Source organism: Actinia tenebrosa, unplaced genomic scaffold (genome assembly GCF_029948245.1).
Source record: "Actinia tenebrosa isolate PJP-AT-01 unplaced genomic scaffold, QUT_ActTen_1.0 PGA_scaffold9__36_contigs__length_13948895, whole genome shotgun sequence".
Taxonomy (NCBI): Eukaryota; Metazoa; Cnidaria; class Anthozoa; order Actiniaria; family Actiniidae; genus Actinia; species Actinia tenebrosa.
The window spans coordinates 4,459,125-4,483,196 of NW_028292586.1; the positions used below are offsets into that span (position 1 = coordinate 4,459,125).

Genomic DNA, 24,072 nt, shown 5'->3' on the forward strand with positions numbered 1-24,072 from the left:
GAGCCTAGATGGAACTCTGTCAGATATAACTCTATAATAATGACATGATGAGCTGATGCATATACTGAATGAATTAATTACTAAATAATAATTTCTGTTTCTATTTATATAGTCATGATCGAGGATAGCAGCCATCATAAAAAGGAGACAAGATACTACCCCTGTAGAGAGCCTAGATGGTAGCTACTGTCATATATAACTCTATATATCGACTGATAGCAGTACTGAATAAATTATTTACTAAATAATATATTCTGTTCTATTTATATAGTCATGGTCAAGGATACCAGACATCACAAAATGAGAGACTATACTGCTCCTGACGAGAGCCTACATGGTAACTGCTGTCATATATAACTCCTGCAATAATGACTGATAGCAGTACTGAATAAATTAATTACTAAATAATATATTCTGTTCTATTTATATAGTCATGGTCAAGGATACCAGACATTGTAAAAGGAGACAGGATATTGCCTCTAAAGAGTGCCTAGATGGTAATTATACTGTAGTAACAAAACTCTGTAACAATCATGGTTTTTCTTTACAGCCTGCTGGAAGATGGTAAGCTAAAGCATGCATATAGCATGCCATAAAAGGTTGGTCAGGTTCAGTCAGTGGTTGGTAAGGTGTTATTCAGTGGTTGGTCAGGTTTCAGTCATTGGTTGGTCAGGTTTCAGTCAGTGGTTGGTCAGGTTTCAGTCAGTGGTTGGTCAGGTTTCAGTCAGTGGTTGGTCAGGTGTCAGTGAAGTGAGTAGTGGTTGGTGTTCACAGTGTCAGTTAGTGGTTGGTAAGGTTGTCAGTCCAAGTAGTTGGTCGGTTGTACAGTCAGTGGTTTGGTAAGCAGTGTCAGTCCAGGATTGTTATCCTTGGTCAGTGAGGTGGTCAGTAAGGGAGGGGTCTGTCAGTAGTTGGTCAGGTTTTTAGTCAGTAGTTGGTCAGGTGTCAGTACCGTGGTTGGTCAGAGGTGTCAGTCAGTGGTTGGTCGGAGTGTCCAGTCAGTTGTTTGGGTCGGATTTGACAGTCGCTGGTTTGGTCCAGGATAGGTTCAGTCCAGTATTGTTAGCGTGTCAGTGTGTGGTGGTAAGGTGGTCTCAGTCAGTAGTTGGTCGGTTGTCAGTCAGTGGCTTATGAGTCAGGTGTCAGGTCAGTGATTGTTAGCAGGTGTCAGTGCATGGTGGTTGAAAGGGGTCAGTCAGTAGTTGGTCGGTTGTCAGTCAGTAGTTGGTCAGGTGTCCGTAAGTGGTTGGTTACGGTGTCAGCAAATAGATCAAATTTCATATGAGTAAAACTCACAGCACACAGCTCATGTTTACCATGTAGCGCATACAAGGCACCAAATGTGAGGAGGGCCAAGGAAAACATACAAAAACTGCTCTAAGGTACTGTAGTTACATGTACTGTCTAAAATGAGATAATATGAGAGCATTTTCTTCTTTCTATATGATGACTTTCCCCTCTAATCAACAGATCAGATTAGTGAAACAGAAACAGAGGAGGATTGTGATGTTACTAGCTTATTGCCCAAGCTAATAAATGTGCATGTACGTTCTTATTGATGACCTCTTGTAACTGCTATCCCTCATTTCTGTCAGCCTAAGCTTATCATTATTAGGGTTCAAGTGTGTTTTAATAGAAATAGCAGACATTTTCTCTGACTTAGATAAATTTTAGTGGAAAAGTTTTCTTCAACACCTTGTTTGATGCCTATAATTTGCTAATTTGCTCTATGTTTCCTGTATTTTCTCCACAGGAGATACCGTCAAACATGAAGAGTAAAATACCTGTTAACAGAGGTAAAGTAATATTAAGCTAATATAATACGTACCTGAAAATAATTAAAAAACACTAAGCCTTTTTTTTTGCCATGAACAGTGTTTGGAAGAACAGTCAAGCACAAGGAACCCTGGAAAGAGATAGTAAGTCAAATGAGTCTTTCATCTTCTTTTTGAGTCTGCTAGATAATGATAATTGAAAAATAATGATACAATTAATAACTCTAGGAGGATGACGATCTAGATAGCGAAGAATTTAGTGAAGAGGGTGAGCTCTATAAATTTTTCTTTTGTATTTCATTACCTGTACAATTCATGTATTAAAAACACTTTGCTTCTGTTTTACAGAAATATGTTATGAAATGTCAATGTTGCCCAGGAAAAAGAAAAGACTGCAAATTTATTCCTCAAGCTCTGAGGACAGGTAAATATAGTGTAATATTCTAAATTTAATTTTGTGAATGCAGATGGGGGATATTTGAAAGGAGGTAAATTTGAATTGGCCAAGCATTAAAATTGGACTAACATGCACATATTAATACATTTTTGTATCATTCCTTTTTAACATAACCTCTTTGATAATAGACAACAGCTTAATGTTACAGGACTAATATCAATTTCAATGATGGATGGATAAATTTGCATTAAAGGTGGTCACTTGACCTTAAAATAGGGAAAATGCTAAACTAAAAAACTAGGTGATGGTTTTAGATTATTTGTGAGATTTGTTTAGCTTGTTTGAAAGTAGCGCCAAAGATACAGATATTCACGTTTGGAATGGTTGACCAAAATGTTTATGAAAGGAGAAAAATGGGCATAAAGGATATTTTTGACAGGTCACATGACCTATTTTGTCAAATATCTCCTTAACACAAAACTTTAGCCAACCATTTTCAATGTCAATTGAACGATTTTAGAAAAGGAAATAAATTAAGGGTGAAAACGTTCAGCAAAGACTTAAATTGAGCACCTAGTATACTATTAAAATGAAATTTTATGAAATATTATGTAAATTTCATGGTCATGTGTCCTAAATTTTACCTGTTTATTGGAACCAACTTGTAAAGAACCACGATCTAAGAAAGTTTGAGAGAGCTGGTTATACTTTAAGCAGAAACACCAGAGAATGTTTTTTTAATGGTAGCTGATAGAGAATTGGTGCATAACCCAGGCCTTAACATGCTTGAGTGGAACAGGGTCAGTTTCAGAGGGCTCAGCGGCACATCCCTACCCTAAGCAGGCAAGAGTACCCCCCCCCCCCCCCCGGGTGTTCAGGCACTACTAACAAAGAATCACATCTCATTTACTTTCAGCAATGATGAAAGGCCATTGAATGCAGTAGCACAAAATTGTATGTGAAAATTAACTGTATTTGACGTTCCATTTATAAACTTTTCTTGATAAAAACCCTGGTTTGACTCCTCTGTCACTAAAAAGTATAATGAACTAACTCCTTTGACCACTAGCAATGATCCTAGTAAGATCTTGTTTGGAACCTACCTAGAATTCATGCATTCAAGCATTTACACTATACTAGTGAAGCCATGACTGAAAGTTTATATTCTCTTATGCACAGTAAATTATTTTAATGAAATCCAAACACAATTTAGTGTGTCAGTTCCTCTCACTGTTAGATTTCAATTTCTTCCCCTGCATGACTGAAAAACATTTGGCACTAAACATAAAGTTTAAGAAAAGCTGTACCTGATAGGGAAAGCTTGAGAAGAGAGGAATTCTGTCTATCGATGCAAATTCTAAGATAGGAAGCAGACGTTATTAAAAATGTCTTTTATAATTCATTTCCTTTTAATAATTTTTAGTTGAGAAAAAAGCTATGTATACATTAACGGAGAACACTAATGAAGATTTGTTAAAATCACTGAAGGCAAGTATATAAAATTCATGTAACTAGATAGTGTCTGATAAAGCGTTTTCAGAGTACACCTGGTCCTCTTACGATGAAGGCCTCCCTCCAGGGAACTGAACTAATGACAAAATAATTTCAGAGTACACCTGGTCGTGTCAGTGTTTTATACAGTATGCAGGACATTACAATGTGCATATTGCAGCCACGCAGTTTAGAACCATGAGTTGGGATAATAGTTTGCCTGAGACCAGACCGTTGTGCCAAGTGACAATCCCCTATTCTTACACACAGCACAATGTGTTTTTAACATCTGCCTTATACAGGTTAAGTGAGTGAAAAAAGATGGAAACCAAAGTCAGTTTTCTATGGGTCTGTACTGCAATCAAACATGAAATGACGTCACAAATTATCCAAACTCAAGTGGAACCAAGTTTGGATCATGTTTGACGTCATTTCATGTTTGATTACAGTACAGAACCCTAGAAAACTGACTTTGATTTTTTTTTTTTTTTTTGCCATAATAAGTCGAAAAGATTGAACAAAAAGAGAAGTAAACAGTTTGAAAAAGCTGTTTCATGCACGTGGGACGGATGTCGTAAGCACAAGCAGGTCTAGCCCCTATTCGAAAATAGTTCTAGGCCAATGACCAGCTTGCTAGAAATTATGATTACTCGAGAAGTCTAAGAAACACTCGGCTACGCCTTGTGTTTCTCTACGACTCCTCTCTTGCTCCACAACTCCCAGCGTGTTTATATCACAGTATATTTATAGACACGCGCACCATTTTATATTCCTTAAGTTGAATGTAGATTAAAGGTTTAAATTTCTTCTTCATTTTCCTTTTTTTCTTTAATTAATTTTTAGTTGAGAAAAAAGCCAAATTGAAGGACAGCAATGATGATGATGAGGTCAAAATCACTGGAGGCAAGTATACAATAATTAAAAGTCATCTAACTAGTGGCTGTCAGAAAAATTGCCCTAGTACAACTAGTCCTATTTCACCTATTAGGTTAATATACAAAAATTAAAATGTTTTCACCTAAATCTACTTTAACCAGCATCACGCTAGATTGTCAATTACATTTGTTTTCAACATAAGCTAGTCAAGGTCAAGGATCGAATTTAAAAAAAAAACAAGTTGTCTTAGACTTATATCCATTATAAGTCATAGTTTTTGCTCTGTTTTGGGCCATATAGTCCCTCAACTAGCAACTTGTCACACTTTTACTAATTTTCTGTGCAAATCAAAACAATTAGGCTCTGGCATATTTGATTCACTGGAATTGAAATTAGCTTCCAATGGCCATTAGGAGGTTTTTATATTTTATCAGCATATTTGCCTCCTTTGTAGTAGTGATACTAGCTATCCGGATACCCGATACTTAAAAAAAAACCTTTTTTGAGCTCACAATTATGGGGATGATCAGCATTTACAATAATCAGAGCTCTTATAATTATTACAAGGTAAGCACAGCAGCCAAGAATTAGAATACAAAGTTTGCATTATTAGAATACAATACATTTTCGTTAAGTAAACTCATGAAAGGTGCTAGCTAGGGATTACAGTTCAAAATATTATCAATGGTAAATTATATTTTCCTATGTTTATCATTCTTTTACAGTGATAGTGAAAAGTGCCAAGCAGTCAGCAAACTCAACTAGAATATATGACAAGAAACAAGCTTGCTACTATTGTAACAAGTTGTATGCAAAGATAGCAAGACACCTCGAAGATCAGCACATTAATGAAAGTGAAGTTGCAGCTGCCTTTGCATTTGACAAGAATTCAAAACAACGGAGGGAGGCATTGAGAAAAATCCAACTTAAAGGCAACTATCATCACAATGCCAAGGTAATAGCCTGTGGTGAAGGAGAGCTGATTGTCAGAAAAAGACCAACCGACAATACAACAGTGGACCCAAAGGATTTTCTCCCATGCCCATATTGTCTTGCTTTTCTACGAAAAGCAGACCTCTGGCGGCATAGAAAAACCTGCCCATTTCAAGATACGAAGACAAATGAAAACATCCAAGATGATAAAACCAAATGCAGAAGCATGATAATGGAAAGCAAATTGCTTTTGTTGCCATTTACGTCACCACAGTCAGATAAACTACTCAATGAACTTGTCCTTTGCAAAATGAAGGATGATGACATTTCTTTTATCTGCAAGAAAGATGATTTAATTTTGATGTTTGGAAGTTCACTTATCGAGAAAGCTGGCGAAAGAAAAGCCTTGATTATTTCTTCAAAGATGAGAGAGTTAGCAAGACTGAGGAGGGTCATTAATGAAGAAGAGGAAGGCATGTTGAGGGACTTTTTAGATCCGGCAAACTTTGACCTGGTCATCAGGTCAGTCAGAAAATTGTGTGGGTTTCACAGGAGTGAAAATGAAACCCGAGCTGAAACCCCCTCACTTGGCCTTAAACTTGGGCACAGCCTCAACAAATGTGCCCAAATCTACAAAGGTGTGGGCCTTCGAGAGAAGAATGAAGAGATAATCAAGAGTACTCAACACTTCCTCGAACTTATGAAATGTGAATGGAGTGATAAGGTGTCATCATGCTCACTGGCAACTTTAGAGAGCAGAAAATCCAGTGAAGAACTAATTCCCCTCACTTCCGATCTCCTTAAAGTCCGAAAGTTGACAGAAACAAAAATGAAGTACTTGATTAAAGAGGTGAGAATTTAAGATTGAAATACTTGTTAACTAGAATTGTTTCATTGACAGCATTCCAGAATCCAAATACAGTACAAGGAATACTATTCGTATTATAAAATTATGTAAATTGCTGCAGAGTGATTATTTTCTTAAGTAAAATGAAAATGCTTGGTACAATTTTCAATTTGCTGGAATAAGGAAGTTGAAGTGCCTATGCTATCCTAATACAGTACTACCATAAACCTGCTTCTAACCAAGATCTACATTCACATCATGCTTTTTTCTGGCAAAAAGCAATTCATCATGCTTTGTTTATCAATATATTCTCAAGTATTGTAAATTGCAATTATTATTACTTTTTACTAGGTAAACACATTAAAGCCTTCGCTACAAAGCTGGACAGAGCTTGTTCAGTACACACAAGTTAGGCTCATTATCTTCAACAAAAGAAGATCAGGGGAAGCATCAAGACTGCTTATCAGTGATTACAAAAACAGACCATCATGGAAAGCAAGTGGTTGTGAGGCAATAAAGAAAACGTTAAATCCTATTGAAAGACATCTCTGTGAAAGGTACAGTAAATCCTGTAATATATACAACTACCTGGCCTGCTACTAGTACTTGCATCATGTGGGACAGCATACAAATCTTATCTAGCTACAGTATGGTAGAATTTGACATTGTCAATAGGTTGCTATCACATGCAATAGATGTCACTTCCAGTAATAGCTGCATTTTGTATGGCTTTTAGAATCTTGGAGGTTGTCTTCATCTCATTTTCCACTTTTATGTGGTAGAAATAGTCAATACTTCGAGCACTTATTTTGACATGTTTTGACTTAATATCTGATAGTTGCCCCTCAGTCAACCTCTTGTTTGCCCCCAGTAAACTCCAAAAAGTCACATGTTATTTTGGCTAATGCATTAATTAAATTACATGCTAAACCACATTTGTGAACAAATTGCGAGCAGATCGCGAGCACTCGGTGCGCAAAGATCGCGATAAATGTACACATGCTTCTGGGCTGCACTGTATCTTATACAGTATTAAATTCCTCTAATGATTTTTAAAAACTTTCTTTATTTCTTCAGTCTGGATTTGGTGCAAGTGATTGGGAAAAGAGGACGGAAAGTGCCTATCATCCTTACTAGTGATGTCAAAAATGCAATTGATGTCTTGATTTCAAAGAGAGAACAAGTTGGGGTGTCGACAAAAAACAAATATGTCTTTGCAAGAGCAAACCAGGATTCCCAGTCCTATGCTAGAGGATGGGAGAGCATGAAAAAAACTCTCAGTTGTGTTGGAAACTTAGAAAGGCCAGAGCTAATTACAAGCACAAAATTGAGAAAGTATATTGCTACTGTGGCTCAGGTAGGAAGCCTGACAGAAAATGACATGGATTGGCTAGCAAGGCACTTAGGGCATGACATTTCAATTCACCGCCAGTACTACCGACTTCATGAGTCCACTCTGGAGCTGGCCAAGGTTAGCAAGTTGTTGCTGGCTGTAGATGCAGGAAATATAGAAAACCTTGTTGGAAAATCTCTTTCTGACATAAATATTGATGGTGAGTATACATGTAGGTGAAAAACTTGGATAACTTTGCATGGTCTATTGATGCTTCTTCACTCTCAAAATGCATCTGCTATCCTGTGATTGCTCAACGCATGCAATGATACTTCAACTCAACGATATTTGCCTTCCTAACTCAAACCTCCTCAAACTCCCTTTCCACAGACATTTCAGAAAGACCAAAAAATACCGGCTTTGAAGATGATGACAGTGATGATGATAATGATGACATTGATGATGAAGACAATGTTGATGTCAATGATGTTAACAATGAGGATAGCAGCTCTAGTGGTGACATTGAAGACAACACTGATGAGGACATTGATACAAATCAAGGTAAATTTATTGTGCAATCAAAAATCTATTATTGACTGATCATTCCATGTGCAATATGGGTGACAATTTAACTAAGGTTACTGTAGGTCTTCACTGGTAAAATTTATCTAAAATAAAATGAATCAAAAGTTTCTATATTATAATCTTTGCTTTTTAACATTAAAAAAATGTTCGAAAATTCACTAGTTATTTTTCAAAACATGATTTGAAGGGATAGAAAATTGTGTACACATATTTGTAAACAAAACATAGTTACCCGTACGAAACTTTGAGGCTGAACAGAGCGAGAATCAAGCGTGATTCTAGCCATACTTAGCTTTAATAGCCATGATTAGAGCGAGACACAGCCAAACAGAGTAAATGTTTGGTCCACCTTGAAGAGCCATACATTTGTCTGGCTTGTTTATGGGTCCGAATCAGGCTTTAATTTTGTGTGAAGCGCCAGAGGTCACAACGGAATAACTTTCCAAGGATCACCTAAAACCTGAAGACTTTATCTGGCCATTTTATGGCCCACAATCAGGCCTGACATAATTTGCTTTATCTTAACCTAAAATTCAGATTCAGAGGCGCGGCTCGATTTGAATATAATACGTCCGATCGCTTGGTAAGTTAGAGTACCACTATTAATTATAAATCAGTCCGAGTGGAGGACGAAAATTTATATCGTGGGGTTTCTGAAAAACGAATAACTGAAGTCACGTCCTGCAATTAATTATCTGTTTTATTTATGGTTTCTAATTACAACAATATAACTTTCCTGATATTTTTCGTTAGTATTTTGATATAATCAGATCTCCACCTATTACCCAACGTATGTCTTATTCAGTTACAATGCTACTGTTTGGGAATTCACATATATATGCTTTAACTGGATTACAGTCAACTACAGAAATATAGATACAGCAAGCCTTAATGTTCGTGATGTCAAACATCATGACCTCATCAAAGTCACAGGGGTTGACAGATGTAATATGTACATTTGGATTGTAGTTCATACACGCGATAGGATGTGCGACAGCAAGAGTGTGATCATCATGCTGTATGAAATATGCCACTTGTGCAAATTTGGTCGAACCTCCTAAAAAACATTTTACAGTTGCAGCATTTCGCCTCTGTAAACGTTTATATGCTAAGCCATAAATTTCACCAACACCGCAAATTTCTAATCTATTGAAGGCCTTGACCTTTTTAATTAACGGAAAAGACCCAAGCCATTCTTCTAAGGCAGTAAATTCCCTGGCGTTCAATTCTTTTAAATAAGAAGATCCTATCGCATAAATCCCATTCTTAATTTCAACTCTTTGTTTACGTTTAGGGGGATAAATCAACTCATAACAAACTGTCTCTATTTCACTCCCTACCGGTATGCATGACTCTTTTAACTCCGGAAGTTTTTGCGTCAGACAAACAGCAGATATGATCTGGCTGTCAATAAACTGTGTTCCATGAATCAGTTTTAGTATGAATCCATTTTTATCCTCAAAAGGGAAACAACTGTGTGTGTAAAGGGGTCCCAGGTCTTTAACATTTGCAGTCAAATGTAAAAGTTGGTGTACGTTCATAGAACAGTAACGCTCCCCATACAATTTAGAAAATGTTTTACAAAAATTTTGTAATGCATTATTAGCTTCTTTTAAATTCTCTTCTGAAATGGAATCTTTCAAAAGTAGATAGATAGCGTGAACAAATAACGTGTAACGTGTAAAATAAGAGTCAGGCAAAATGGCATACAATGTGGGAAGACCATAAAATAACAAAAAGGAAAGAAGTTCACTCGCCTTCCAATATTTGAGATGTTGCGATATTGATCGTGGCAGTCTCTTAATGTTCGTAGTTGGTGTAATGTGCTCCAGTCGTTTATCTACTTTACCAACTAGTTTGGAAATGCTGAATTTTTGACCCGATAAACTTGAGCTAAACCACATGGTCAGTAAGTGCTTCTGTACCCCAAGTAAAACCCCATGCATATAATCAATAGCTGTACCCCTTACAACATCAAAATTGTCAAGAATACTTAACCATGATGGTCCTTTTACCCCGTTAACCATGTACCTTTTAACCCCTTGTTTCAGTTGTTCAAGCGCTCTTTCAGCATCCTTTTTAATGTTTTCTAATGTTCGTATTGGTCCCGAGGGGTCATTTTCCTGATACGGATATATCCAAGTGTGTCCTCTAGCACTTGTTGCGAATGTCTTTCCAGGCTGCAAACATTTCCAACAACCACATTCTCCATTGTACTGCATGCTGTTACAGAGAAGGCAACGTGCAGGAAGATCACTGGTGGTAACAAGGAGAATGGCTTTACAATTAAACGTTCCCCTCTCTGGAGAAGCAAATTCAACACCTCTTTCCAAAGTTTTGAGTGCAAGAAGGTGTGGTTTGAGAAAAGTGAACATCGCCGGCTTTTTCTCCCCAAACCACAACCCAGCAAAAATCATGTTCTCTTTGGCCATTCGCTTTTGGTATGGAAGCTCATTAATGACTAGGTAGAGAGGCCAAATTGAAACTTTGGAAGACTTGAAAACTGGAACTCCATCTGTATTAAGAAGGAACGATATGTTGTCAGGAGACGACAAGATGCCTTTCTCAAATGCTTCTTTATATAGCTTTCCATCGTAAATGTCCTCAATGTTGTCACGGTTAAGTTTTTTACGATGAAACCTGTATTGAATGTCACTGTAGAAAGAAGGTCTTTTAAAAAAGGTTTGCAGTTGTTCCACCAGCGGAAGTTCAACAAAATATGATTTGGTTCCTCTCACTGTTAGATCCTTTAAACACGCAGTATTAGAGCACGTTTTACTTTTCGCTTCTACTGTGGCAAGGCAAAACGAACAATAATAATGTAGAATGAGAGGGTGCTTTAAGTTTGAAAAATATTTCTTGAATCTGTTCAAAGTTGTTGGTAATACATGTCCACATGGCAGCAATAGATTGAGTATGAGTAGAAGTCGACTAATTGCATCTGCTGGCAAGTTAAATTTCACTGCATAAAGTGAGAGCAGAACCATGACAGCACCGATTTTTATTGAAGCTCCCGGGTAAAGTGGTTGTTGGTCATTTTTTTCTTTTTCTTCTTTACCCTTGTTCTCCATTTCATTTTCATAAAAATAGCTTTCGTTTTCATCGTCTCCGAATGTCTCAGAATTCACTAGGGAGTCCTCAGATAATGTCAACATCTCGGCTATCTCTTCAAACTGATCTTCATCTTGTTCTTGATCGTTGTAATTGGCATGAATATTTTCTTCTAAAGTGTTGCAGTTCTGCTGTGCTTCTACTTGTTGTTCATGCAAGGCTAAGTCATACACTTCGTCCCAAAATTGATCAATTTCATTTTGTGTTGGTTCGCTCGTCGCGTGAGAGTCAGAACACTCTTCGGTGGTGTTCGCTTCATCTTGTATTTCAGGCGTTGTGATTTCCGGAATCTGATTAATATTCAGTAAAGGGACTGTTACCTCAACATATTCTGAGTATTCGTCAAGTGAATCAGTTTTGGCAGTTTCTTTATCAGACAGTTTTCGTTTTTTGGTCCCTTTCCTACTGCAACTTAAATTCTCAGCCATACTGAACTAGTATAGTTGTATTGAGTTGATCAAATTAAATATAGGATAATAATCACACTTCTAAATGAACTCACTATTTTGGTTACACTCCACACGCGTACCAAGTTGTTGTAGCATTCGGGTTCCCGACTAACACACCAAACTAGCGTGGTAACTCTCCTTTTATAGTCCAAGGATCTTGAAGGACAGCTGCCAGTCTAGCTCAGTTTTATCTTAACAACCAGTATGTCGTGCACCCCCCTTACTTAGCCTAGTTGGTAACTATGCAGTGAGAAATCTTAGTTTTCTTACCACTTGGTAATGAAGTACCTAAAGACGTACACTCCTAAAAAGACTAACTCTTTGTTTACCATCTTATGAAAAGAAATCAAACTTTAACTCAATTTGGTACGGGAATAACTTAGTTAGAATTTCCGAAATGGTAAACAGAAAATATCGTAAACAAGTCATAAACTAAGCTAACATATTAAAATGATATTTAAGGACAACCCAGATTTAAGCGTCTGTGGCACCCGCGTATCCAACAAAACTAAACTAATTTCTAAAGAGATCGTAGGTTAATGAAGATTTAGCGCTAATGAGCACATGGCTAAACAATACGCGAACTAACCCGAATATTCCCGTGAGATCGTTATAATCGGAACTGATTTGTTAGCGCATTGTTTCAGCCATGCACAATCTATTGCTGCGGATTAACTCGTTATTCTTTGTAGTAAGAAAAGACTTCCTAAAGTTACTATAACTTTTATCCTGCTATTATGACCAACTGGGCTTGAATTTGACTTATTGACTAAACGGTTGAGCTAATCATTAACTCGGCTAAAATTCTCTGTCCTCACATTAGCATCCCATTGGTTGTTCTGTAGATAGTTTCAGGTTCCATAATTTTCGATTTTTTGGCGCTTAAATCTCGACAGTTGATTTATAATCATCTTCTCTCAGAGTACGTGTAGCTGCCAGATAATTTTATAAGCGAGAAAAATCCGACAATGTCTAGTTCTTATGCATGCATATATTTTGCATCGGACAAAAGTGTTTCTGTAATACCAAAGTCCCGCTGCACTTTAAGGGGCACTTTTAACCCTAGCCAAGAGGTGGAGGTTATGTGGAGAGACTCTAGTGGAGAACGAGTGAGATATCTCGGAAAAATTCTACAAATTGGCCCAAAAGGTAAGTTTTTTACGCAATTGCGTAGTAAATAAGTACGGTACAAAAACAATGGTTGTATCCATTCATAATATATTGTAGTGCTTATTACATATTTTATCTAACTTTATTTTCATTCGACTTAAGAATACGCGCGGCCGCCCACTTATTCATGCATGTTTTTTAGAAATTATGTCAATTAAAAATTGACTCGTAAAATTCTAACTTTAGTTGTTAAACCAACTGCATTCATAGTTTTTAGGGTATTACAATGCAATATTGATTTATTTTACATACCAGTATATATTCTTGCACTATTTTACCCTTAAGTAGAAATTAGCATAATTAGAATTTTGGCGCAATTCCACCAACGTGGTCTCTGTTGTTGTAAGGGAAGTACGTTTATTATTGGGGGAGGAGGGCTGGGACTTCAGAGGGGAGGGTCATCAGTAAATTGAGCTTTTGTGGCAGGTAAAACCTTTTTAATTTGATGAAAGCTAGGAAAGGGTTAACTTAATACCGAAGGAGGGTCATGAATTTCTTACTGAAGGAAAGGGGGAGGGTTACAATAATTAAAAAGAAAGGTTACTGCAAACCCCCCCCCCCACCCCAGCCCTCCCCGCCAATACAAAACGTACCTTCCCCAACTGAATTTATATATCTTATTTCAGTTTGTATATACTTTTAAATTATATGCAACGTATAAGGTAAAGAGTTCCTCTTTTGTATTTATAATACAGGTAAGCTTGATATTTATGCAAAGCTAGCAGAGGAGCGCGTCAAAGGTTGGTTCTTGGGAGGCGACAATGTCGAGGCCAATCTTTACACTATAACTGCCATTGATCTAGACAATGTGATAGATGAAGAATCGGGTCTGGAAGAAGATGAGCGTCCGGTAACAGAACAAAAACGAAAAAGGAAGGCATCGAAGCGACTACAAGCGAGCATGGAGGGAGATGAGGAAAATAATGAAGAAGTTGAGCCACCGGCCAAACGGAAGAAAAATAGGCAACAGTGCACCAACTTAATGACATCTGGAGATGCTGCTGCTGTTTTAGCGGGTCAAGAAATAATAGAAACGATCACTGACACCATTTACCGTTCTGCCTTTCCGCCACTCGCCCGAAACAGCAACAACAACGACGACAACCGGAACAACAGCAGTAACGACAATAACAACAACAAAAGCAACAGCAACAACAACAGCAACAAAAACAAGAACAACAGCAACAGCAGCAACAAAAATAAGAACGGCAACAGCAACAGAAACAGCAGCAGTAACAACAACAACAACAGGAACAACAGCAGCAACAACAACAGCCACAGCAACAACAACAACAGCAATAGAAATAGCATTAGCAACAACAACAGCAACAGAAATAACAGTAGCAACAACAGAAACAACTTGAGCAACAGCAACAACCAAAACAACAGCAACAACAACATCGACAGCAATAACAACTGGAACAAAAGTAGCAACAACAGCAACAGGAACAACACCAGCGACCGCAACAGGAACAACAGCAGCAACAACTGGAACAACAGTAGCAACAACAGCAACCGGAACAACACCAGCGACAGCAACAGGAACAACAGCATTAACAACAACAACAGCATGCGCAGGAACGATAGCAGCGACGACGAAAACACTCCAGACTTTGTACACCTTGAAGAACAAGACCAGCAGCTAAGTGGAGTCTTTAGACAAGCTCTGCAATCCCTTTCTGACACAGACAGTATCTTTTTAAAGGAATTCGAGACAACAGCACCTTTCGAAGAGCTTGAGTCCTCTAAAGAGTCCACTGGGGAGCCGGTACAAACAGATGATGAGCCGGTACAAACAGATGATGAGCCGATTGCCCTTCGTGCGAGGATTTCGGCCCTTGAAGCTGAAAACGAGGAATTAAGAAAGGAGCTAAATGCTCGAAAACAACACCCTAGTAAGTTTAACACTTGCATCAAAAAAAGTTATTAAATCTTTCTCTCTATAGAAACTTTATTTCTAACATAATTCTCATTTTTTGTGCCAACCGCTCATTAACCTATTGTTTCATTTTTCTTTTCAGTTCCATCTCCTGAAGTCTGTGCTTTTTTAAAAGCATATGCAAGTTCTTTCGATGAACAAACTTGCATGGATATGCTTGAGGATGTTTCAACCACCACTCCTACCGAGCAATACAAACTGAAAGCAAACCTTTCTCCGTCAGCTGAGGTAATTATTTTCGGGAATTATTTACAATTGTATGTATAAATTTTCATGTCCCTTTATGACTTTGACTTCTGACTCAGGGCACAAATAAGGTGAGACTCCTCGAATCAACTGACGTCTTCGTCGACAGGACGAAGTTAAGGATCGGTACGACGGCAGCACAGAGCAAAGGATCGAACGGTCCACAGTTTCTCCTCCAGAAGCTCATTCCTTTGGTTTTTTCTGTGGAGGAACTGGCAAATTCCTGTGGCCAAGGAATGACAACGTCAAAGGTCACTGAAGACAGCAAAAAGCCGCTTGATGCAGTGAAAGTTAATGCTTGTAAAGGTTAGGAACGATCAATAACTCGGTTTGAGTTTTGCCAAAATTCTTGTGACGATTGAATGCATCGCTTTTGTTTAGATTACACAATAGAAATAAGTTGTTCTCTTTTGTTCAATTACAGTTATTACTACAATCAATTCTAAATAAATGTTTCATGCGTTCACTCTACAGGGCATTAATTTCTTTTCATAAATCAATTCTGCCGTGATTAATCCCCTACCTTTTATAATATGTTGCAGATTTTGTCACTGCATTTGCTATAAAGCAAAATCGAGACATTCCACCACCGAAGACGATAAACGAATGCTTTACACAGTAATGATGAAAAGGTAAATTATACACCGTGAAAAGATGAAAAAACTTACACAGCAAATTAGTTACGCTCGAGTAAAAGTCAACAGAAGCAAGGGAAAGTTAAACAGTTTGTAAAATGATACTGCTGATGTAATACCTATGATAAAGAGCATAATAAATACTGTATCGGATTACTTGTTTGAGTTGTCAATGTACCATTTTGTAGATTGAAAGTTTTAAAATAGTCGCGTGGTAGGCTCAAATTACGAGCCACGCAAACAAACCATAATCACGCCATAACACAGCCATACAATATGTATGGCCCGACAACTATCGCTCTAAGCCTGAAAATCGCTAAGCGTTTTTCGTTCATTTTTCACGCTCCTGTCAGGCTTATTATGGCTCTGTTAGGTTTATTATTTTCTCGCTCAATTCTCGCCACTGTATGGCTAAAATGTCAGGCTAGATTTTCGCTCGTGTCTCGCCGATAATTTTCGTACGGGTACACAAACACTGAACTTGCAAGTTCCTATTTGGAATTTGGCTTTCCACTGCCACCAGTAAAATTATAAAAGGTATCAAAATAATGATATTTTGAACTTCGTTCTCCCAATAATTATGAAAATTGCAGTAATATTCAATCTAAATACACTGCAATACACATCCTTGTGCCATTTTAAGGAATAACACCACAACCATTAGCAAAAATAGCAGTCACCAAAAACAGCAATTACCACAACATAATTAGCTTGCAGATAAAAATGTTTGAAGTTGCAAATAATAATATACATACATATAATAGCAGTGCATTTTCATTCAACTTCAAAACATTGCAAAAAACACAAAATTTATATTTTGATTGTCTCAGTAAATGACCTATGCAAATGAAAAGAAGAGATTATGTAAGTTAATAATGCTTATATAGAAGAGATAACTAGCTAAAAACTAGTGTGAGCTGTGTCAGTGTTTCTAATGTTCAAGCAGTAATGATATAAAGGTAAATTATTCACTGTCAATAGATGAAAAAACTGACGTTTCGGGCGGAGTTAAAGTCTTTTCACAGCCTATAATTTACCTTTTTATCATTATCAATGTATGCAATTAAAGTAGGAATGCAAACAAAAAGACATTTTCTTTGAACTTTTACTTAGATTTCTTGCAGAAATACAAATGTTCATCATTTTTCTGTGTTACAGATGACTGTTATGAAAAGCCAACAAAGTCAAGAAAAAAGGAGAAACCAAGAAAAATAGGTAAGCTTTGCAAAATCGTTTTATTATTTATGAAATATAAAAAAAAGTTACGTAACATTTGACCTTGCACCCTGAAAATACAAAGCGCGAACACTAAAAAGCAAGTTTAGTTTTACTGTTTTAGTTTCAATTAAGGACGTTTCCTGATAACTAGTTAATTTTCATGCGAGATTTTCTTCGTAAGGACCTTCGATTCAGAAAATAATAATGATAGTGCATATAAGCAGTTGTTCTCTGACTTGGTCATTAATCCATTGTTCAAGAAAAAACTGCATCTGCTGAACTAAACTAATACTTACATTCCATCTTATCTGTTGTAAACAATTTCAAAATGTTAAAGGTTTAGATTTACTTTTTTCACAGTCTGAACCTCTAGTTAACTTCAATATTGAATCTCTCGATTGCTTAAAATAAAATGAGGAAGCTTCCCCTATGAGATTTTAGGAATGTTCTGCTAGTTGACAGAGTGTTAGCAATTGCTGCTTGAATACAGAATAAAGAGGTATAAAGGAAATACAGTAGTTGGGTCATGCTATAGGATCAAATAGTAACAGACTGAAGCTCTTTGTAATTTGAACTGTCTCTCGTGGCACCGAAATGTACATGTACCAGCTGTCAGGGAAATATTATCGATTGATATCCACCAAAACTTGATTTTAAATTTTCAGATGCAAGTCTTGTTGGTCGAGTGTGAATGGGAATCGCAGTATTCACATGATTATAGTCACTTCACTAAATCACTAGTTTGCTTTACGCAAATTTGGACATTTCTTGAAATGATCACGACAATTTCTCTAGATAATGGCAATTTCTCTACACAATCTATGGTCCTTTCAATACATAATACTGACTGCCTCTAAGATGTTGATAAATCAAGAAAGAATAAAAACAGAATGTACATACCTTAAGTGATACTTGTTCAAACAATAATAGTTACATAGCTAATGAAACAATCTCATACATTTCAAGACATTTTTCGATCTATGCGCGTATTTAATAACTTTAAGATGCAAGGCATCTTGGGATACCTTGTCGTCCTCTGCTTGACACGCGAGCCTTATAAGAGATATCATAATGCCATAATGCCAAATTTATATAGATATTTCACTGTGTAATAAATTTTTGATTTCGTGATCGTGGCCTAAGACAAAGACACTATAAGAAAGCCATAAAAATATGAATCATTTAAGGTAGTACCGGATCTTCAAAATTCTTCAATGAATTTTTTTTTAAATTCTGTCATTTGAAGTTCATTGTTAGGGTATTCAGATAATGAAAAAAGAGAAGGGGGTCGCCGTATTGGTTATCGAGATATAAGGCTTCAAAAAGGAGGGATTTTTCAGTTTTCCGCGCATTTTTGCCGAAAATCTGCCTCCTCTTATAAATTCGAATTACTTGAATTGATTTAACAAAGAAAAACAGAAAACTGCTTTAAACTATTGGTGTTGAGTCTAGAAAACATATCTAGATAAATAATCCATCCAATCTTTTGCAAGTAGTGTGAAAAGTTAATTCTAGAAGCAAAATTGCTTGTAATTCAGCGCAGTTATATGCGTGTGTAGTTGTAAAAATGTTGAAAATTCATGACAATTTTAACTATGATTTTTTTTCTTTCTGCACTAAATCCAAAGAATATAATATCTAGCTCCGAATGAAAAGAAAAAAAATGGGGCTATGAGCTACTAAATCTAAGTTTTTGATCAAAAAACACAAATCCTGTCCGCGCGGGACTGGGTTCTAGTACATTAACCTCCGTCTGAAACATGTCAAATCGTCTTTGTAATCTACAGAGAATCTAAGAAGTATTTCAAATTGATTTTGAGAATAACCTGTCAAATTCATTTTTTGTTACTCCATTTTTATAAAGTTATGAATTTGTTGTTTTGAATCAAAAGATGAAGTCAGGCAATGATAAATCTAAGCGTGTTTTGAAAACAATTCATTCTTGCCTCAAAAGTTTCATGAATTAGCGAAATAAGTTAAGTTATAGAAAAGGATTCAACTTCTGACATTATTTAAATCAATTTTAAAACAGCGCAAAAAAAGGGTAAAAAACGAGATACGCGAAATGGATGCGCAATAGCAAGGGTCCGGAACTACCTTAAATCGGCGTTCTCCACGTGTGTTGGCAAGATAAATATGGCATCGTGGCATTATCATACGCCACTGGTATATGATAAGACAATAAAAATATCTTTTAGCTTAATTCATTATTAAATAAGTTAGAGAGAAGTCTATTTTGAAGCCTATACTTTACTTCATAATGCCATATTTATCGTGCCAACACACTTGGACGACGTGGAGAAAGCCGTTTGTTGTTAAATTTCAGGTTAAGAAATTTAGATTCATAACGTTCTAGAACGATTTTTTTTCTGCTCACAGATGGCTAAACAAGCTGTTAATTCTTAAATTTACTCGGGGCGTTCATGGGTTTAGACTTAAAATAAGTTAAAATACAATAAAATGTACCTACTAGGAAAGTAAACTAACCTTCGCTCGTTCCCGATGCACCCATGTCGTCCTTCCGAACTCCACATACGGCAGAAAATCGGCCAGAATTGAAGCGAAATCCAACAAAGGTTTGTTTCTTGTCAGACAAAGCCAATAATTCTCTATTAAAGGTCACTTTTTGTTTAGTATTTAACAGTAAATTAAGACAGAGGTCACTCTTCGTTTCACTCGAGCTACTGTTGTCAAAGCGTGACGGGGGTTTGCTTGCTCACCAGATGATGCTTTGCTAATCCAGGCACGTGACCAGGTCCGGCAAAGAGTCTATTTATTTCATAGACTATAAAGCCCTGGCTAAACGAGAATATATTTTTTTCATTATATTTCATTTATTCTTTTATAAATAAATAAATAAATATATTTCATATGTTTTATATATTTAGAATTATCATAACTAAAGAGAAATTTATTCGTATGTTGCTACTTCGTAATATATAGTAAATTCATTTAGTTATTTTTATATACTTAGATATAGTGCTAGATAGGTGTCCCCAGTTAGTTTACTCACATGTAAACTAGGTATTATTGACACATTAATAAAGTTTATTATTATTATTATTATTATCATTATTATTATATTTTACAAATATGTTTTTATCGATAAATAAGTAATTTGTACATATATTTGTTATTTTATATTCATAATCTCTTTATTAACGTTATCATAAATTTTATTATTGTTATTATTATTATTAATAGTTAATTGAATTCTATTATTAAATAAATAAATATATATATATATATATATTATAATGGCATTGAGATTATTATTATAATTATAATAATAATTTTTTTTTTTTTTTTTTTTTTTTTATATTATTATTATTATTATTATTATTATTATTATTATTATTATTATTATTATTATTAAGCTTTGTGAAACTGACGTTTCGGCGGTTAGTCCTTCGTCGGAGTAAGAGGAAAGAAAAGATGAGAAGGGGTGAAACCGCGTGCATGTTTCATCGCTGTTTCTAAGTTTAGCCACATGCGAAAGTTACTGCGTGCAACAAATTTTGCTTCCAAGACGCAAAAAATGTTTTGCTGTGCGGCAGAAACATTTAATGTTTCCAAGACGCATGGAAACATTGTTTCCCAATGTTTCCTGACAGTTTTGCCACCTTAGGAAACATTTAGGGAAACAGGTTTCCTTGTTTAGCCAGGGCCTAAAGCTGGTTATTATTTTTTCAATTTGGTAATGTGACGTCAGCTGTGCTGCATAAATTTTATTACACTGAAGATAAACCAAGAAAACCATGAGCAGGTTTTTATCAACTTCCTGAATTCCACTTAAACTTTTTCAGACCTTTTCATCAAAGACAAATACCTTTTTGGTAATATGTCGTCTTGAGATTTTGGTGATTCATTATTACTAATTTTGAAGAATTTTTCGCTGGTTGTAAGTTAAAACTTCTTAGAAACCGAAAAAAATAGCCAGGTCTTCCTTCCCGGAAGCAAGAAAATGATCAGTACACTCAATAAAAATGTATTTATTGATAACCTGACGTTTCGAATTTGGGCCCTTCACATAACATCAGTTTTATATCAAAACCGGGTGAAACTTTCGAGCATTGGCATCCGGCATTTTTTCCTATATTATTTACAACTATTTTTGGTCCATATGTTAAGTGTATGCTACATCCATAATATCATTTAATAATATAATCACATCATATATATTTTTTTCGTTTTGCAGAAATAAAATGCAAGCGAAAAGAAAAGGGAAGAAATCCGTGGTCTAAAGAGGAGACCCAAGCTTTAATAGCCTACTTCGATCGATTGATCAGGGATGAAGGTAAAGCTCCCAACAAATTAGCATGCGAAAACTGCCTCAGACAAGCTGGTAATGCATTGAGAAACCGGGACTGGAAGGCAATAAAATACCAAGTAAAGTTTTTGGTCAACAAACGAAAAAAAGAACGAGCAAGGAGATGAGAAAGTGTAAGAACGAACAAGTTGCTCGTTATTTTTTCCTCTCGTTTTTGATGAAAACAAAAGGGTGAACAATTACAAGTTTGAGATTACTGGTAGAGGCAAACGCTAAAAGCGTGAAACATTAATAACTAATTCGGCACCAAATAACCCAATGGAAGACAAAGGATTTTGCAGAAATTAGTGTCATTGTAGTTAGCTTTTGTTCTATCTCATGGTTATAATGTTTGCACTCTGTCATAGCTATATTAGACTGCTTCATATATTCCAGAATAATTGGCTATGGCCCCTCCCTAATTCCTAATGGTCCATCTCTAGGGTTCTTCATCATACTTTCATAATCCACTATCCGATCCCCGTAACAGGGTAGAGAAGTTGACATTTATTAATATTATTTATTATCATATACTTATCCATAAAATACCTTATATATCACTCCTTTTCGAAAAACTGATTTTTACAATAACTTAACAATTTTCTCGCGCGCTGATTGGTTATTTTTTATCATCAATAAGAGGACAGACAGATAAAGCTGACGTCAACGAGCCTGCGCTCTTTCCGTTAGTTGTTTTGATCAGAAAAAAGGAGAAGTTTTTATAGTTTTTGTTATTGTAAAAAACAAATTGACAACAGATTTTTATGTGTCTGTCCTCTTATTGACGATAAATTTCGCCATCACATTGTCAAAGTAGTGTGGATCCACGAGGCGTAAAAACAAAATGTTATTTTGACATGTGAAAGCATCGTTACCATGTATATTTAAGCTATTAGTTAGTTATAATAATAAAAGCTTGTTAAGTTGATTTTATGGATAATTATATAATAAACAGAATATTACATGGGCGCCTGGAGGTTTTCTTTGCGCTCACTCGTGAGTGATCTTTTCGACACTCGAACATAAATTTCATATCTCCTCGCGCCCATGTAATATCCTTTATTTATTTCGCATATATAGGATGGGCTATGTTTCAGAGTATATGCATATGCAAAGTCGGTTTGTAAAATAACAATAAGGTTGCGTCCATTTCCCTTTGAGCGTGAACCGCGATCACTTTTCGCCGTTCGAGTTCGAAAAACTTTGCGTTTCCAACTGCATGTCGAGACGTTCCCACCGTAAAAAAATATGATAACCTGTCAAAACAGATGAAAATTAGCCAATCAGCGATAAAATGTGGCCGGGACAAAATCTAAACTCGTTAGGCGTGCCATAGAAACTCGACGTCTGGCCCTTGGAAACGCAACTTTTTATCATTAATTGCTAGTGTATTAGCCTGGGTCTTAATGATGTAAGAGAGAAAAGAAATCGGTAATTGTATTGTCAAAGTCTTATCTTGTCGGCCTTGCATTATCGTACCATCTTACAACGAAATGGATTTTTAGTTTTTTTTAGAACGGCTTCTAAGCGTGTCACTAGAGCCCAAAGCGAATCTAATCTCAATCTCGGGTAAGGCGCTCTCTTTACATTTTTACGCCTGATTCGATAACGACTGAAAATGTTATACATTTATTATAGTCGATAAGTGAATTTGCACGACAGTAGTTATTACGAGTTGCGCTAACTTTCAAAGTGCATAAAAAACGGCCTTTACAAAGTCGTCATTTATTGTTATAGCAAAAAGAGTTGGTGTTCGTTTTCTAATATATATTCTTCACTTCATTGATACAGTATACTTCATTGGTATCATTACCCGGGTAATTATAGAAAATCGCGCTGATTGGTCAAGAACTTTGGACTTTTTCTCCATAATCACCTACTAGTCACCTACAGTTGATTATATAGGAATGCGCTCGCTTCGTTTTTTGCGTGTTCCTCTTTCGGAGAAAAAATTAATTTTAGAAAATAAATCAATGCTTTCGAATAATCACCTGTGAAATGATACTAAAACGATTATTCATCTCAAGCTCAGTGATCTTCGGTGGATATTTACCGATAAGCGCCTCACCTTTACTTAATTGGTGAATAATTGTTAGTACATTAATTCCCTGATTGTTCAGGAGGATTTAAAATATTTCGCCATCATTGCATTGGAGAACAACGAACGACCGAGCAATCTTTTTTTAGGAGGGGGCACAGGAATTAAGGAGGGGCTCATTAATTTATTTACGAGTGGAAATGGGGGGTCACTGATTTTTTCTTGTAAATATATGATTTTAGTAATATATTTTTTTATCGGTTATGTAGTGGTGGTCATTTAACCTTTGAGTCAAATATGTTTTTATAGCTAGTCCTTTGGTCGCACACCCCCTCTCCTAAAAAATTTTTGGATTTGCATCTCATTAGGTTTAAGTAATTTGTAACGTATTCTTTTAAAATTGCATTGCTACCATTTAAAGCGCTTTATCAAGATGTCATTTGTCACTACTTTATTGTATGTTTGAAATAAAATATCATTTGTTCGTTTATTCCTGTTGTCATTGTTGACCTATCCAAGCTTATTCAGAAGATTATAAAATTCTAAGAAAGGTCAGTTTGGTGCATAATAACCATTCCGGCATTGCTGAATGCATCAAAATTAGGTCCCCCATTCGACGAGTGCATAAGAAACAGGTCCCCGCATTGCTGAATGCATCAAAATTAGGTCCCCAAATTGACGGGTGCATAAAAACCAGGTTCCCACATTGCGTAATGCATC

General features: G+C 36.1%; 4 protein-coding genes and 1 long non-coding RNA gene across 5 annotated transcripts in view; 3 read left to right on the forward strand and 2 right to left on the reverse strand.

The window, feature by feature from the left end:
• LOC148904555 (uncharacterized) overlaps positions 1-24,072 on the forward strand; it is a 53,271-nt gene that overhangs the window by 24,299 nt on the left and 4,900 nt on the right. The window lies entirely within an intron of this gene.
• On the forward strand, positions 434-23,803 carry LOC148904556 (uncharacterized). Its single transcript, XM_089024924.1, has 13 exons — positions 434-497; positions 1,471-1,544; positions 1,754-1,796; positions 1,876-1,919; positions 2,124-2,199; positions 2,243-2,263; positions 4,507-4,566; positions 5,265-6,322; positions 6,671-6,876; positions 7,397-7,872; positions 8,043-8,213; positions 16,946-17,002; positions 21,204-23,803. The coding sequence occupies exons 1-13, from the start codon at positions 434-436 to the stop codon at positions 21,440-21,442; spliced, it is 2,589 nt and encodes an 862-aa protein (XP_088881050.1). The 3' UTR covers positions 21,443-23,803.
• Positions 8,724-11,791, reverse strand: LOC148904557 (uncharacterized). The gene has a single exon (XM_089024588.1). It carries the CDS (start codon positions 11,774-11,776, stop codon positions 9,035-9,037), a length of 2,742 nt encoding a protein of 913 aa, XP_088880714.1. The 5' UTR covers positions 11,777-11,791; the 3' UTR covers positions 8,724-9,034.
• LOC148904558 (uncharacterized) lies at positions 12,766-15,478 on the forward strand. Its single transcript, XM_089024590.1, has 4 exons — positions 12,766-12,946; positions 13,663-14,862; positions 14,989-15,134; positions 15,212-15,478. The coding sequence occupies exons 1-4, from the start codon at positions 12,766-12,768 to the stop codon at positions 15,461-15,463; spliced, it is 1,779 nt and encodes a 592-aa protein (XP_088880716.1). The 3' UTR covers positions 15,464-15,478.
• LOC148904559 (uncharacterized) lies at positions 14,901-15,761 on the reverse strand. The gene is made up of 2 exons (XR_016118768.1): positions 15,676-15,761; positions 14,901-15,375 (listed from the first exon to the last, which is right to left on the reverse strand). It is a non-coding gene; the product is annotated as an uncharacterized LOC148904559 (long non-coding RNA).

Bases quoted from the DNA above. Each gene is read 5' to 3' on its own strand.
- LOC148904558 (XM_089024590.1), top strand. From the start codon at position 12,766: ATGTCTAGTTCTTATGCATGCATATATTTTGCATCGGACAAAAGTGTT. The intron at 12,947-13,662 runs GTAAGTTTTTTA...TTTATAATACAG, and splicing joins TCTACAAATTGGCCCAAAAG to GTAAGCTTGATATTTATGCA. The intron at 15,135-15,211 runs GTAATTATTTTC...CTTCTGACTCAG, and splicing joins ACCTTTCTCCGTCAGCTGAG to GGCACAAATAAGGTGAGACT.
- LOC148904556 (XM_089024924.1), top strand. From the start codon at position 434: ATGGTCAAGGATACCAGACATTGTAAAAGGAGACAGGATATTGCCTCT. The intron at 4,567-5,264 runs GCAAGTATACAA...ATTCTTTTACAG, and splicing joins TGAGGTCAAAATCACTGGAG to TGATAGTGAAAAGTGCCAAG. The intron at 6,323-6,670 runs GTGAGAATTTAA...ACTTTTTACTAG, and splicing joins TGAAGTACTTGATTAAAGAG to GTAAACACATTAAAGCCTTC.
- LOC148904557 (XM_089024588.1), bottom strand. From the start codon at position 11,776: ATGGCTGAGAATTTAAGTTGCAGTAGGAAAGGGACCAAAAAACGAAAA.